Source organism: Anomaloglossus baeobatrachus, chromosome 9 (assembly GCF_048569485.1).
Source record: "Anomaloglossus baeobatrachus isolate aAnoBae1 chromosome 9, aAnoBae1.hap1, whole genome shotgun sequence".
Lineage (NCBI taxonomy): Eukaryota > Metazoa > Chordata > Amphibia > Anura > Aromobatidae > Anomaloglossus > Anomaloglossus baeobatrachus.
This window is the reverse complement of record NC_134361.1, coordinates 60,427,573-60,443,449: the sequence shown is the minus strand read 5'-3', so window position 1 is coordinate 60,443,449 and position 15,877 is coordinate 60,427,573. Positions and strand designations below refer to the sequence as shown.

The 15,877-nt window shown below is 45.4% G+C and overlaps 1 protein-coding gene across 3 annotated transcripts in view; it reads right to left on the bottom strand.

Moving 5' to 3' along the window:
• Positions 1–10,603: 10,603 nt before the first annotated feature.
• LOC142251186 (integrator complex subunit 6-like) overlaps positions 10,604–15,877 on the bottom strand; it is a 112,275-nt gene continuing 107,001 nt past the window's right edge. Inside the window, exons 17-19 of one of the 3 annotated variants that reach the window (XR_012725294.1) lie at positions 12,196–12,289; positions 11,275–11,625; positions 10,604–10,910 (exon numbers count right to left, since the gene is read on the bottom strand). Coding sequence is in view for 2 of the 3 variants with exons in the window: in XM_075323743.1 (XP_075179858.1) it covers positions 11,526–11,625; positions 12,196–12,289 (194 nt within the window). In the remaining variant the exon portion in view is untranslated. Of the gene's footprint in view, positions 11,626–12,195; positions 12,290–15,877 lie in introns of all 3 variants that reach the window. The other 2 variants (XM_075323745.1, XM_075323743.1) reach the window with 2 other exon arrangements.

Sequence of the window (15,877 nt, the reverse complement as noted above, 5' to 3'; positions counted from 1 at the left end):
CGGTTACACGTGTACCTTTCTCATTTACGAAGGGAGGGATCGCCAAATCAACCCCCCAAACTGCCCCCAGGCAATTGGCATCCCTGGCAAAATTGTTTGGGAGCTAATGACCCCCTTCCTTGAGAAAGGCTATCACGTGTATACCGATAATTACTATACCAGTGTCCCCCTTTCTAAATCCCTCCACGCTGCAAACACAGGGGCCTGTGGAACAATCAGAAAAAACAGAGTTGGTCTACCCCCACAGTTGGTGTCTAAACGTCTGGAGAAGGGTGCGTCCTCCTCAATGGCAAGTGACCATCTTCTTGCCATAAAATGGAGAGACCGCAAGGATGTTTTCATGCTCACCACATTGCATGCGGACACCACTGTGACGGTCAGGGACAGGGGCGCCACCAATGACAAACAGAAGCCGCTGTGTCGCAGACTACAATAAGTTCATGGGAGGTGTAGATTTGTCTGACCAGGTGCTTCAGCCTTATCTAGTGAAGCGGAAAACCAAAACCTGGTATAAAAAGGTAGCAATCTATCTCCTACAGGTTGCTACCTATAATAGCTTCATCCTCTATAAAAAATCTCAAGGACCGCTCTCTTTCCTCCTATACCAGGAGAAAATTATTGAGAGCCTCCTCTTTAACTCGGAGGCACAGGAGGAAGCCTTCGAGTCAGAGGATGTCCGGAGACTTTCCGAGCGTCATTTCATTCGCCCCATCCCTTCCACTCCCACCCAAAGGTATCCCCAAAAAAGATGCCGTGTTTGTAGAAAGCACGGCACAAGGAGCGATTCCCGGTACTACTGCCCCATGTGCCCCTCCCAACCAGGCCTTTGCATCTCCCCCTGTTTTGAAACCTACCATACATCCCTCAATTATTAATTGGCATAAATAAATTACACCAAACTGTGTGGTAGCAGCTTTTTTTTAATTTTGAAAATACTTTACTTTTATATTTCTGTTCAGTAATTTTTTTTTCTTGGACTAGTAATAAAGAGAAAATTTTCAGCAGTAAAACACATTTTATCCCATTTCACAATTAATTCCAGGACTTTATCATCACATCCCAAACAATTATTCAGACAAAACCCAGTCCACATGCCCACGTCTTTAGACTCCAAAGTGTGGACTCCACTAATGTTCTCAAAGTCTCATCATTTGACAACTTTCCAGGACTTCATTACTCAAACATTTTTTTTACCAATTATTTTAGTTTGACTCATATTACCACTAGGTCTTACTACACAAAACTTTTCTTTGCATTTATCTTGGTATTATGGGCATGATCATTTTATTGGAGGATCCCCTAACAATGATGCTGTGCCATATTCAAACACTATGGGCTTTACTGCAGGGTTCTTGCCGAACCACCTGCATCGAACAATACTTTCAGAATTCTGTAACGAATTGGTCGTTTTGTGCACATAGCGGTTCCTACCTTGGCGGGCAGGAGCCTGTTATGATGTACCATGTCGCTTGGCACATTTGTCCCTCATATAGGGATTGATGGAGCTAAGAAGACATTGTACGACCAGTTATTTGGAAGATAAAGCTGTCCTTCCGGCCCTGCTGGTGTTCTGTCATCTTTGGCACACTCAGGTTTGCCACATAGTGGCTGCCAACTCCTCCACATTTGAACATTTTGCCCTTCCGTCCAATAAAGTTTATTCTTCCTTCTACAACTGTTTTGTTAGCAAGACCAAGTCCAGTAAATGTGTTTTTAGGGGCATGCCGCCCTTTGTGAGTAATAATTCCTGGAAGGATTTTGAGAATATATTCCATGGTGCCCACAATCTGTTTCTGCCAAATTTGCTTTCAAAAATTCAAATATTGCTCCTTTCGTTCCAAGCTCTACCATTTGCCCGTACAGAGGTTTCTCGCCACATGTGGGGTATCGGCGCGCTCATAAGAAAGTGGGTAACAAAGTGTGAGCTCCAATTTTTGGAGCTACCTCTTGAAAAAGTGAGAAAATTGATGCTAAAGCAACATTTTTGCTAAAAAAATGAAAATTTTCAATATGACAACCTAATGTTATCAAATTCTGTGAAGTACCTGTCAGTCCAAAATGCTCACTATACCCCTAGATAGAAGCCTTAAGGGGTCTAGTTTCCAAAATGGAGTCACTTGAGGGGGGTTTCTGCTGTTTAGGTACCTTAGGGGACCTGTAAATGTAACATGGTGCCCGCAATCTGTTTCTGCCAAATTTGCTTTCAAAAATTCAAATATTGCTCCTTTCATTCCAAGCTCTACCATTTGCCCGTACAGAGGTTTCTCGCCACATGTGGGGTATCGGCGCGCTCATAAGAAAGTGGGTAACAAAGTGTGAGCTCCAATTTTTGGAGCTACCTCTTGAAAAAGTGAGAAAATTGATGCTAAAGCAACATTTTGGGGTAAAATGTTATTTTTTTTTTTTTTCATTCCACATTACTTTAGTTCATGTGAGGCACCTGAAGGGTTAATAAACTTCTTTGATGTGGTTTTGAGTACCTTGAGGGGTGCAGATTTTAGAATGGGGTCACTTTTGGGTATTTTCTGTCACCTAGGACTCTCAAAGTCACTTCAAATGTGATGTGGTCCCTAAAAAAATGGTTTTGTAAATTTTCTTGAAAAAATGGGAAATTGCTGATGAACTTTGACCCCTTATAACTTCCTAACCCCCAAAAATTTTGTTTCAAAAATTGTGATGATGTAAAGTAGACATGTGGGAAATGTTGTTTATTAACTATTTTGTGTGACATAACTCTCTGGTTTATGGGCATAAAAATTAAAAGTTTGAAAATTGCAAAATTTTAATTTTTTTTGTCAAATTTCATATTTTTTCACAAAAAAAAAAAAAAAATATCATCCTAAATTTACCTCTAACATGAAGCCCAATATGTCACGAAAAAACAATCTCAGAATCACCGGGATCCATTGAAGCGTTCCAGAGTTATAGCCTTATAAAGGGACACTGGTCAAAATTGCAAAAAGTGGCCTGGTCATTAAGTACAAAACTGGCTTCGTCCTTAAGGGGTTAAAGAAGCTCATTCCACCCCCACAAAAATAATGAAATACTTAATTATTCCCCCTGTTTTCTAAGCCAATCATTTCTCAGTTAAATATTATCCTATGCTCACACAGTGACTCAATGTTAATCGCTGGAAACAGTGCTATTAATGGAAAGAGAAAACTCCCCATCCTGTCCTCTCTCCACCCACAAGAACAAAAATCCTTTGACATTTTGCCTGCATTTATCTGAAATGACATTTCCTTGGAATTTCTGCCTAATGTGATATCAGCTGTCATGATATTTTTGCCCATGATCGCAGGACACAGTCCAGGTCACGTCATGTCCCTGTAAGGCTACTTTCACACATCCGGTTTGAGCCGTGCGGCTCAATCCGGCTGTGAAACCTATGCAACGGATGCGGCGAAAACACCGCATCCTTTGCATAAGTTTTTACATGCAGCCGGTCCGTTTTTTTCCGGTTGCGGCATGCTACTGAGCATGCGCAGTGGAAGAAACCGCATGCGGCGGCCGGATGCGTTTTTTTCCGCATTGCGCCACATCCGGCGTCCATAGGCATGCATTGAAAAATGCGCCGCGGCGCGATGCGGTTTTTTTGCCGGAGCAAAAAACGTTGCAGGCAACGTTCCATCCGGCCGCGGCATCGGCTAAATCTGCCGCATGCGGCAAAAACCGGACCGAACGCAAGCCCATGCGGCACAATACGGCACTAATGTAAGTTTATGCAAAAAAACCCGCAATCAGCGGCAAAAAAAAACGGTTGCGGTTTTTCTGCAGAGCGCCGTATTGTGCCGCAGAGCAAAAACCGGATGTGTGAAAGTAGCCTAAATGTCAGCTTCGGACAAAAGCTCGGATGGGCAGATCAGACCATCCTGGCAGGTATCACCTCATATTCCCTTTTGCCAAGAAGGCTTCTCCCAAAAGACCACATGGACCGGGACTGGTGAAGAGGATATTATCCAACTATGACTCCAAGATATGAGGCATGCAAAAACAACCAAATATCTTCAAAAGGAATGCCACCAAGAATACCTTAGCAGTATAGGAAAGCAAAGCAGACGGAAATGGGAAAAAAGGCTTCTAAGATCCTTGGATTGCTACTTTATTTTTCTATCTGAAAATTCCCGAATGGCTTCTCTTCAATTGGATCATGTGACTTTATGGTAACCCTTTGGGAATAACAGTTCTCTCGTGGGGGTCACCAGAAGTTCCTGTAGGAGGATACTGCAAGGAGTGTACCACACATACACTATTCCTAGAGACAAATCTCATCAGTTATTGATCATGTCTAGACTGCACCTGTTAGCTGTAAAGAAGCCGGCAGTACAGCCGTCCTGACTGTATGCCTTATTAATAGTGAAAGTACAGAGCACGGTAGTGCTCGCTCACCAACGGGTAGTTGGTTGCTTGGAAGGGTGCAACTAGAGTACAGAGTATAATGAGGGACTCGAGCATTTTTCCAGGAAACCTTCTAGAAAAATGCCAATGTCCCCCATTATACTCGAGTACTCAAGTTGCACCCATCTGAGCAACCAACTACCTGTTAATAGTAGAGCACGGTAGTCCTCGCTCCTCACTACTTATTAACTATATTAGAAGACTACAAAACACAATGGTTTGAGTATGATATTCAGACCAAATGAAGCTAAAGAAAATCAGAATATTTAATTTAGAAAGTACTAATTTTTATTCAAAATTCTTGATATATAAATATATGCATAAAATTACATGTAGAGTTCCACAATATAACAACCAGGGAGATGGGGATAAGCGAAAACAAGGTTAAGTGACAGTGACAGAATACTAGCACTATACAAAAAAAAAGTACCCCCCCCCCGAAGAAGTGGCGAAACTTACGTTGGGGTAACTGGACATGAACTTGGCCTATAGTAAGTATTTGCCCCTTCTATGTGTCTGTTTATTTGGTCACCTTGGCTGGGCTGGTTCGCCCTAAATAGGGAGTACCATGAGACCTGCATGCCTTATTATTTAAAAAGTGTTTATATAAGTCAGTGATTTTTTGCACAGCACTGGGCACTTTAACTTTATTGTAATATAGGATTGTGATTTATACGGTATACTAATGTGAATGTTGCATATTATAGTGCTTCTAATAGTAGGTACTGAGCTGCTATTGGATCTAAGCATATATATTTGGACTAATATTAGTGTAGTAAAACAGCACAGAGCACTTTATATGTATCCATCTATATTTATATTCATATACTTACTTATACATCAACTGTGATCTAAACCTTGATTTACTTAGTATCAAATTTTATGCCTGGTACTTTTTTGTATAGTGCTAGTATTATGTCACTGTAATTTTAACCTTGTTTTGGCTTATCCCCATTTCCCTGGTTCTTTATTTTATCTTTTTTTATATAGCGCTAACATATTCCGCAGCGCTTTACATAACATCAGGAACACTGTCCCCATTGGGGCTCACAATCTAAAGTCCCTATCTGTATGGTCTTTGGAGTGTGGGAAGAAACCGGAGTACCTGGAGGAAACCCACACAAAACACAGGGAGAACATACAAACTCCTTGCAGATGGTGTCCTTGGTGGGATTTGAACCCAGGACCCCAGCGCTGCAAGACTGCACTGCTAACCACTGAGCCACCATACAGTGCTAACCACTGAGCCACCGTAATTTTATGCATTGATTTTTATATCATGAATTTTGATTAAAAATTAATACTTTTTAAATTAAATATTCTGATTTCTTTAGCTTCATTTGGTCTGAATATCATACTTAGACCATTATGTGTATTGCAGTTATGTGGAAGCGTCACCACTTTTTGGGGAAATAAAATACATTTAGGCATATTGTGATTGATATACTTGGAGACTATATACATAAGGGTACATCACCACACCACCTTCCCCGCAGGCAGAAATGGCACTGGTTCTATCTGAAAAGAAAAACAAGGGAAAGTGGGGGTTTTCCAAGCTTTATAATGTCTTAAAGAGAAAAAAAACCCAAAAAAAATAATAATCACCTCCGAAATCCACCCTATGCTCCAGCACTGCCATACCGGCTGTCATGCTGGAGCAGAAGAAATTACGTCCAGACCAAAATGAAGCAAGAACCAAGACACCCCGACCACTAGTCACCGGACCCTGCAGCCAATCAATGGCCTCAGAGGTCAGGTCACTGGTGGTCGTGATGTAATCTCTTCCAGTCTTGTAGAGACCACCGAAGCAGCGCTAGAGAGGATGGCAGATTCCAAGTGTTCGTATAGATTCCTTTTTTTCCTGTAAGCGTGGCTTCTCACCAAGGTTTTAATCAATATAGAACTCCTGTGTCAAGAGTGTGTATATGACTAAGAAGTCACAATATAAAAAGTGTCCTAAAATTATTTTCCTTCTCTACAAAAATACAAAACCACAAACAAAAACAAACACAGAATCACCTCCATTACAGTTAAAAAATAAAATATAAAACAAAATTAAAAAAAAGTATAGCCTTAATAAAATCAGTTGGGATATGCACTTCAGTGGATGAGTGGTCTACTAGTTAATAAAAATCATATCTTATAAGGAAGTAGGGTCAGCCCACACTGCGAGTAATTCGGAGCGAGTGGAATGTGGGGGGGGGATTCGCATTCCAAATGGACCAATATGGGGCAGCACGGTGGCTCAGTGGTTAGCACTGTATGGTGGCTCAGTGGTTAGCACTGCAGTCTTGCAGCGCTGGGGTCCTGGGTTCTAGTCCCACTAAGGACAACATCTGCAAGGAGTTTGTATGTTCTCCCCGTGTTTGCGTGGGTTTCTTCCAAGTACTCCGGTTTCCTCCCACACTCCAAAGACATACACTCGTAGGGAACCTAGATTGTGAGCCCCAATGGGGACAGTGTTGCCAATGTATGTAAAGTGCTATGGAATTAATAGCGCTATATAAAATGAATATTATATTATTTTCTCAGCCCTAAATCGGACCGAGAAAATAGTCGCAGCATGCTGCGGGTGGAATGCGATCTTGTTCGACTCGCACCCATTCAAGTCTATGGGGCAAGAGAAGCATTGCATTGCTCTTGTGTTACAACGGTGTAATGAGATTCTCGCATCAGCCGGCAACGGAGGAGATAGGGAGATAAATCCGGCCCTCCCCTCCACAGCTGTGGTCTGATCGCACGATCGGACCAGTTGCATGACACTCGGCTCCCGCTGTGCTGCGAGCATGTGCCGAGTGTCATGCAAGGCCCCGTGTGACCTCAGCCTCAAAGCAAGATAGGAGTCTACGACCAGGTTTGAGGAAGGAGTCTGAGATGTATCATGAGAAAGCAAGTTAGGTAGAATTACTGACCATGACTAGGCTGCAACATGGTAATTTCAAAATTAGAAGGGGGGGGGGAAAAAAAAAAAAAAAAAAAAAAAGTCTATAGTATAAATAGCCGAGCTTTGGAGGAAAACATGTCTAGTACATGCTCCTGGCATAGAACTAGAGCAGTGACATCCGGAGATGGATTGTGAATGAGGTTTCTCACCTACACTACATGTGTTATATTACATTTACAGGCCTATGCCTACTCAGTATTCCAGATGTAAGATAATCAGACACCAGATGCTAATACTGCCATATCTGCTGTATCCTGTGTATCTGGCTGGGTCCCGCCACGTAGTGCAGATGTAGCCGCTGATCACGGATGTAGCTTGTATTGATCAGAGAAGTTACGGAGAGGAAAGATAAGTAAATCCCTATTGATGCCACTGACGGGAGCCATCCCACACTACAGATTTCTGTGACTTTACTAATCTCTGACTGATCCTTTTGTCTATGTAGTTATTGAAGGCAGTACAGAAGAAGGACTCAAGGGAATCTGTCAGCAGGTTTTTGCTACTTCACCTCAGACCCAGATTCCCACAATGTATGACTAAGGGTACCGTCACACTTTAGCGACGCTCCAGAGATCCAACCAGCAATCTGATCTGGTAAGGATCGCTGGAGCGTCGCTACATGGTCGCTGGTGAGCTGTCAAATCAGGCAGATCTCACTAGTGACCAGCCCCCATCGACGCGTGGAAGCGATGCTGCGCTTGGTAACTAAGGTAAATATCAGGTAACCAAGCGCTTGGTTACCCGATATTTACCTTGGTTACCAGCGCACACCGCTTAGCGCTGGCTCCCTGCACTCGTAGCCAGAGTACACATCGGGTTAGTAAGCAAACCGCTTTGCTTATTTACCAGATATGTACTCTGGCTACGTGTGCAGGGAGCCGACACTGGCAGCCTGAGAGCGGCGTACGCTAGTAACCAAGGTAAATATCGGGTAACCAAGCAAAGCACTTCACTTGGTTACACGATATTTACCTTGGTTACAGCTTACTGCAGGCTGTCAGAAGCCGGCTCCCTGCACATTCAGATCGTTGCTCTCTCCCTGTCAAACACAGCAATGTGTTCTTATCAGCGGGAGAGCAAAAAATTAAATTAAAAAATTAACCAGAGCAGTGAGTAACGAGCAGCGATCTCACAGCAGGGGCCAGATCGCTGCTCAGTGTCACACACAGCGAGATCGCTAATGAGGTCACTGCTGCGTCACAAAAACCGTGACTCAGCAGCGATCTCGCTATGTGAGAAGTACCCCTTCGTTTACTGGGTGCTGCAGTTGTTGAGTTTTTAGATTTAGCAATGCAGCAGATCCGAGAAAACTACCATTACTGACACAAGGCACTGCATTTACAATGCCTATAATCAGTGAGCTGCTAATCTCAGCAAGGGGCTTGATTGACTACTAGGCACAAGGCAATGTAGTCTGAGCAATGGTTATCTCCTGGTGCTAAAACAAATATTGCAGGTAACAGCATGGACCTTGATAAGAGATGCATCTATTACAATCTGTTTTAACCCCTATGGCATACTGTCCTCAGATTACATAGCAAACACCGGCTGACAGATTCCATCGCAATTAATCTCAATCATAGAGCTCATTGGTTCAATATTAACACACACACACACACACACACACACACACACAGCTCTGCTACATGCCCATATAAACACACATAGGTAAGGATGGTTGACCTCGGGGAGATTAACATCCAACACTGCGGAGACCTCATCACGTGTTTCTCAACGCAGTGACACTAGAACAAGGCCCCCTAGGAAAATATGCAAAACAAGAATGCTGCGTAGACACCATCACCTGTTTCTCAACGCTGGCAGGAAAGTAGCCAGGTCTTTCACCGGGAAGGAACAACAAGGGGAAGGGCAGTCTCCAGTCAAGGAAACCGCCTATACCAAAACATGGTATCTATCCACAGACACATTCCCATGGTTGTTCCTTCCCGGTGAAAGACCTGGCTAGTTTCCTGCCAGCGTTGAGAAACATGTGATGGTGTCTCCGCGGCATTCTTGTTTTGCATATAGACACACACAGCTTGATCAGGACCTGAACAGAGGCTGCAGTCCCTGATCAGCTGAAGGACCTGCCACCTTATTAACTCAAAGACCTTTCAGATCATGGGATCAAAAAACCTGAAAGGTCCTTTAATCAGGTGGAAGGTCCTTCAGCTGCTCAGTTTATGCAGCCTCCCTTCAGGTGCCAGTAGCTTCCTCTTCTGTCCTGCTCCAATCACAAAGATCACTTAGGCAGGCAGTTGTCGCTAAACTGGGAGGATGCAGTGTCAGTCTGCCTCCAAAGACAAACACTTTATAGGAAAAGATTCTTGTTAAGTGCATCTTGTAGTCCGAAAAATACCATATATGTCCAGCCACTGCGCTCCTTGTACTGTAGTGGTATGATTTATTGAGGAGAGATCAAAAGGTCCTCTACCATAGCACATACAACAGCTACTTCTAATGAAAAGAACAGGCAGAAGAGCAGCTGGAAGAGCCCCTGCTACCATTAGTAATGTTCACTTATCTTCCCTCCTATGCCATCCTCTGTGGGATCAATGGAAACCACATACGAGAGTGGCAGCTACAGCGCCGCTACATGGTTGGGCACAGGCAGTTACACAAGATACAGCAGGGCCACCATTATACAGTTATTTGCAATAAATAAATATACATTTATTTTTTTTTTAAAAGCAAAATCCAAAATTATGGAACTGTCTAAACTTTCCATTATCTATTTAACAGCACTTTGTTACTGAGACAACCCCTTTGAAAGAGAATCTGTCAGCAGGTTTTTGCTATGGAAGCTGAAGCCAGCATGTTTCAAGGCTTAATAGAAAATTCAGGGCTGCCTGTCTTGTCACAGTCCCATCTTTTGTTTATTTGCAAAGTTTGTTTAAGCAGCAGAACTCATCATTGCATTACTACAAAGTCAAGCACACAGCAGTCTGGCACACCCCCTTCTGTGACTGACACTTCAATGTAGAATCTCTATAGAGTTCCTGGTGTGGGCAGGGACAGCTTTCTCAGCTCTGCTACATGACTACAGCTAAAAATTCTGACTGTCCGAAAGTCTGCAGCCACTAATCTAAGTGATACATCGTTGGATTCAAGATCTCTTTGCCTACATCATGCTGCTCTCCGATGACCTAGCAAGAATCTGCTCACAGATTCCATTTAAAAAAAAAATAAAAAAAAATATTACGTTATATTATATATATTATTAAATATTACTAAAACGTTACGATTCATACTAAACCACAATTACAATTTAATAAAAAAATTTATTATATATATTTACGTATATAATTTTATATACAAGAGCAAAAACGCTATGTACAGTTAAAATATCACAAATTACAGAGCTAATAACAATACTGTCCAAAATATTTATTCTGTATGAACATTAAAATTAGACAAAAAAAAAAAAAAGTGAAAAAACAAAGGGAGTTCTCCTTTTCTAGTGCTTCCAAAGCACAGCGAGTGCAAGGCCACCTGACGAGTCTCCGTCCTGCTCACAGGATGAAAGAAGTCGGGGACCTGGGGAGTCTCAGGTGCACTTTCTTAACGTCTGCAGACAAAACAGAAGAGAGTCTGAGGTAGTTTGTTTAGTGACTCATAGGATGTATACAGTCACAGGGCTGTCTTTAAATGTCCCTCAATAGAAAACGGCAGCCTATTCTGAAAATGGGACAAGCTACCTCATGTACTCATTAATGCGCCATGCGGAGATCATTACCGAAATCGCAGCCGGGCAACTGCTGGTTCCCCAGTTAAGGCCGCGACGCTTGGTCCGCCCATCACCGGCCACCAGTTGCTTGCTTTTGATCCAAGTAATGGTCTGCGCTAGAGCATTGTTTTGCCTCTCACTCCCTCAAGTGCTTTCTACAGCGTGAGAATGGTGTGATCACTTGTCAAATGAGTACATTCATCACCTGTTGGAGGGCCACCAGTGGTTATCATCTCCAGCCTGCTCACCGGGGGGCAGCACCCTCCACACAGAAAAAGCCTCACAGTTCATTGCAAGTCCTGGTGCCTACATCATCTTGTCAGTCTGCCGCTTGTCCTCTGTCTCTGGCCAGAAAGTCTCCCGAGATGCAAGGTGTTGAAGGAGGTCACCATGTCCTCTTCCTTTCTTCTGCGACAGCAGGCTCAACCCTGGTCCTTAGTCTTCCCGGACAGACTGCTATCTGCTGTTGACATGATTCACAATGTTTGGGACACCGTTGGAATCCAGTTCAGATAGATATCTTTCCAAGTGCTGTATTAACACCCTCTTTTTAAACCTGATTAGCAAAAATACACAATATAGATGTAGGTTTAATATGGGCAATTCCAAAGTAACGCTTTCATTAGAGAGCAATTAAGGATATAGCATTTATTGTTGCACCAGCATCTTCTGAAGAGATGGCTGCTCGGCTCAAAAATATATTGAAATATATAAAACTTTTTTTTTTTTTTCAACTCATGATTTCAGACTTTTTCCTGCTGGTTTCACCCATCAGAATTGCGCACTTTCCTCTAAAATGGCCAAGTGCTGTGTGTTAGAGGTCTCCTATAGAAGGCAAAGAAGTGGAGGAGGAATCCTGCCGCAGCCTTCAGCCAGAGACAGATCTGAGGGGTGTAAGAAAGAGGGTGGGGGGAACAGATCATGGCGCACACACACACGAATCCTTTATCTTACTGCTCTTATTACAATACAGATAGATGATCTTAAAAGAGGTGCAAATTAGAATTTACCCCATGAGGAAGGAGAAAAAAAACAAAAAAAACAAAAAGCCGAAACAGGTATCAAATGCATGTTTCCTGCGTCTGAAGAACCAGAAGTGTTCCTTTATCTATGATTTGGTACTTACCGTGCGGCTTCCTTTATTGTAAACTCTATAAAAGATTTCTGTATTTCGGATGGTCCTTGCACCTCTCCAAGCAGAGCAAAGATTTTTTCATAATCTGGAGATACACAAAAAGAAAAAAATAAATAAACCCCCATCATACTCTGAAAGCTGCAACTATAGAGGGAGGGGGGAATTAAAGACACTATGCACTTATTTTCAGCATTGCTGCCTGAGGGCTTCATGTATCTTTTTGCACTGTTGACGTCCTATACATTCAAGGGTCGGCCAATCACTGGCCTCAGCAGTGCGCACACGTACAGCATAAAGCCACGGCGGACAGTGATCACATGATCTATGCAGAGACATTGCGGCAGGACAGGTGCGGAGTGCTGGTAATTCTTTCACCTTCATGCCATTTGGCTTCATTCACACATCAGTTTTTCACATATGAGCGCTACTGATAGATGCAAATAACCCTAAGGCTATGTTCACACTAGAAAAATGATTTTTCTTAAGAAATTTCTTAAGAGTGAAGGATTAGTGCACCTGCGTTAAAAAACGCACCAAAAACGCACCTGCGTTTTTGCCGCGTGTCACGGACCACCGGGGGGGGTCACTCAGAAATCCCCCGCGCTGGCTACCAGTACGTCACAATCGGGGTGTAACAAGTGGGGGGTCACCCCTCCTTTATACCTCCCGACCGACAGACAGAGCACGTGATGCGCTCTCTAGCGCCCCTCTTATAGTCAGGCCAATTATGGAATTGCCCGACGATAAGCAAGGAGGCCGCTATACTACTTATGCCGATTATTGAAGGGTCCCCGGTGAGAGTAGGGTATATATTCCCCCGACCTCCGCGGGCGGAATATATAAAACCTCCCCGAATCTCACTGGCCTCCCCACAATAATCCTTGGCACAAACTCGCTGCCACCAACCGATTTACGGTAACTATTAGCCGAACACACAGACGTGGGATTCAAGATCGAGATAACAGAACAGCCCAAGATTAATTATATAATTTAATCAGCCTAAAGCACACTAGAAACTACAATATATACAATAGGGAATCTACAGAATATACAGTTATGTCAGAGTACAGTTACAAGCAAAGCATGGGTTACAAACAGGCATACACAGTTCCAGCAGTTACCTTGTGCGTCTGGCCACAGGGGGGCGCTGTAGGCCAGGTTTCTAGGATCCTTCCCACAGATGTTTCCTACACGTGACCCCCAGCGAAAGAACGCTGGAAAATGGCCGAAGTAGGGTTATCAACCTGGGCAAATCCAGGTCCCCTCCTACCTTCGTGACCTCACAGGGAACACTGCTCCACCCCTGGCTGGAGTTATGGACAATCCACAACATGGAATATGGGCCATAACTTTGCCTGGGAGCGTCGTAGGCGGACGCCGACGCTCTCATTGTGACAGCTATGAATTTAGCTACGGAACGAGAGGACTCATGACTTGTCTACTAGTTCCCCATTGGCTGATATCACGCCTGGGGTATTTCCCCAGGTCCTGCTCCCATAAAAAGGGTGTGCCAGCATCGTCCGCATGCGGAGACACCATTTTTATGGTTGCCATATTTATCGGAAATATGGCTTGCGAGATATGAACCATTTTTTACTGGAGTCGTTCTGTCTGTATACTTCCATAGCCTTGCTAATGAGATAGCAGCTCCTACCACAGGGTCACGGCAGGGAGTCATCCTGTGTCCATTGTTCCCACATCACCTAATTTCCATATCATAGGAGATGGCCATGGGATGTGACACCTTCACAGATGCTGGACATTGAGGACAAGAAGGGAGGGGGGCACTGCCAGGGAGTGATGAGCGATTATGACTGGAAGTCATAATTCATCTTCATATCCCGGGATTTGCCTCACACCTCCCCCCTTTTGAGGGCGCTAGGGGGCAGCACACTCCGGTGTTCCCCCGTGCGCCCGTCCGCGACCTCTCCTTGTCGGGACAGCCCGTCTGCGTTACCGTGGTCACGGCCCCTTTTGTGGCGAATGGTGAAGTTGTATTGCTGGAGCGCAAGGCTCCGTCGCAACAATCGCCCATTCGTCCCAGAGACGGTGTGCAACCAGCTGAGGGGATTGTGGTCCGTCTCCACGATGAAGTGGCGCCCGTATAGATAGGGTTGCAGACGCTGCAGGGCCCACACTATGGCCAGGCACTCCTTCTCCATCGTGGAATAGGCCACTTCCCTTGGTAACAGCTTCCTGCTCAGGTACAAGACTGGGTGCTCTTGGCTCGCAGAGTCCACCTGGCTGAGCACCGCACCGAGGCCGAAGTCACTGGCGTCGGTCTGTACTACAAACGGCCGCGTGAAGTCGGCTGCCTGTAGCACGGGCGGGCTGGACAGGGCGTCCTTTAGGGCCTGGAAGGCTGTCTCGCAGTCCATTGTCCAATCGACTGCAGAGGGCAGCTTCTTCTTGGTGAGGTCCGTCAAGGGCTTTGCCAGGCTACTATAGCGTGGAACAAACCTCCTATAGTACCCGGCGGTCCCTAAGAAGGACATCACCTGCTTCTTGGTCCTGGGGGTGGGCCAGGATGCGATGGCCTCCACTTTCTCAGGCTCGGGCTTCAGTGTTCTCCCGCCTACCCGGTGACCGAGGTACTGGACCTCGCTCATGGCCAGCTGACACTTTCCCGGCTTGATGGTCAAACCTGCCCGGTGGATCCGCCTGAGCACCTGTGCTAGATGCTCTAGGTGGTCCTCCCAGGTGGGACTGAAGACGGCAATGTCATCCAGGTACGCGGCCGCGTACCCTTCAAGTCCCTTGAGCAGGGTGTTGACCATCCGCTGGAAAGTGGCAGGGGCATTCCTCATCCCGAATGGCATCACCGTGGACTCGTATAGTCCAAATGGGGTAATAAAGGCAGAGCGTTCCCTGGCCTTGCGAGTCAGGGGGATCTGCCAATATCCCCGGCTCAGGTCCATGATGGTCAGGTACTGAGCCCCGGCCAACTGATCGAGCAGGTCATCGATGCGTGGCATTGGGTACGCATCGGCGACCGTGACAGCATTGAGCCCCCTGTAGTCCACGCAGAACCGAGTGGTTCGGTCCTTCTTAGGGACGAGGACTACAGGCGAGGCCCAAGCGCTGTGGGATGCCTGGATCACCCCCAGCTTCAGCATCTCGTCAATCTCCTGGCGCATGTGTTGCTGCACCTCCAGGGAGACCCGATATGCTGAACGCCGGATCGGGGGATGATCCCCAGTGTCCACGTGATGGACAGCCAAGTCAGTCCTTCCGGGCTGGTTGGTAAACAACCCCCGGAAGGGGAGGAGGGTGGCCCACAGCTGGGACCGTTGGTCCTCCAAGAGCTGGTGGCCAACCTCCACATCCTCAATGGATCCGCCTGCCCTAACCTGGGCTAGCATATCCAAGAGGGTTTCCGCTTCTCCCTCCTCGGGCAGGTTGCACACGGGGAGCGCACATGCCTCCCGCTCATGATGTGCCTTCATCATGTTCACATGGAAGGGCTTCCGCCTTCCACGGGCAGGGTCCAGGGTGACCAGGTACGTCACAGGGTTGAGCTGCTGGTACACGAGGTATGGGCCTTCCCAGGCTGCCTGAAGCTTGTCCTGTGGTACGGGGACCAGTACCCACACCTTTTGACCCACTTGGTAGGTCCTCTCACAAGCGTTCTGGTCGTACCAACGCTTCTGATCGGCCTGGGCTTGAGCCATAT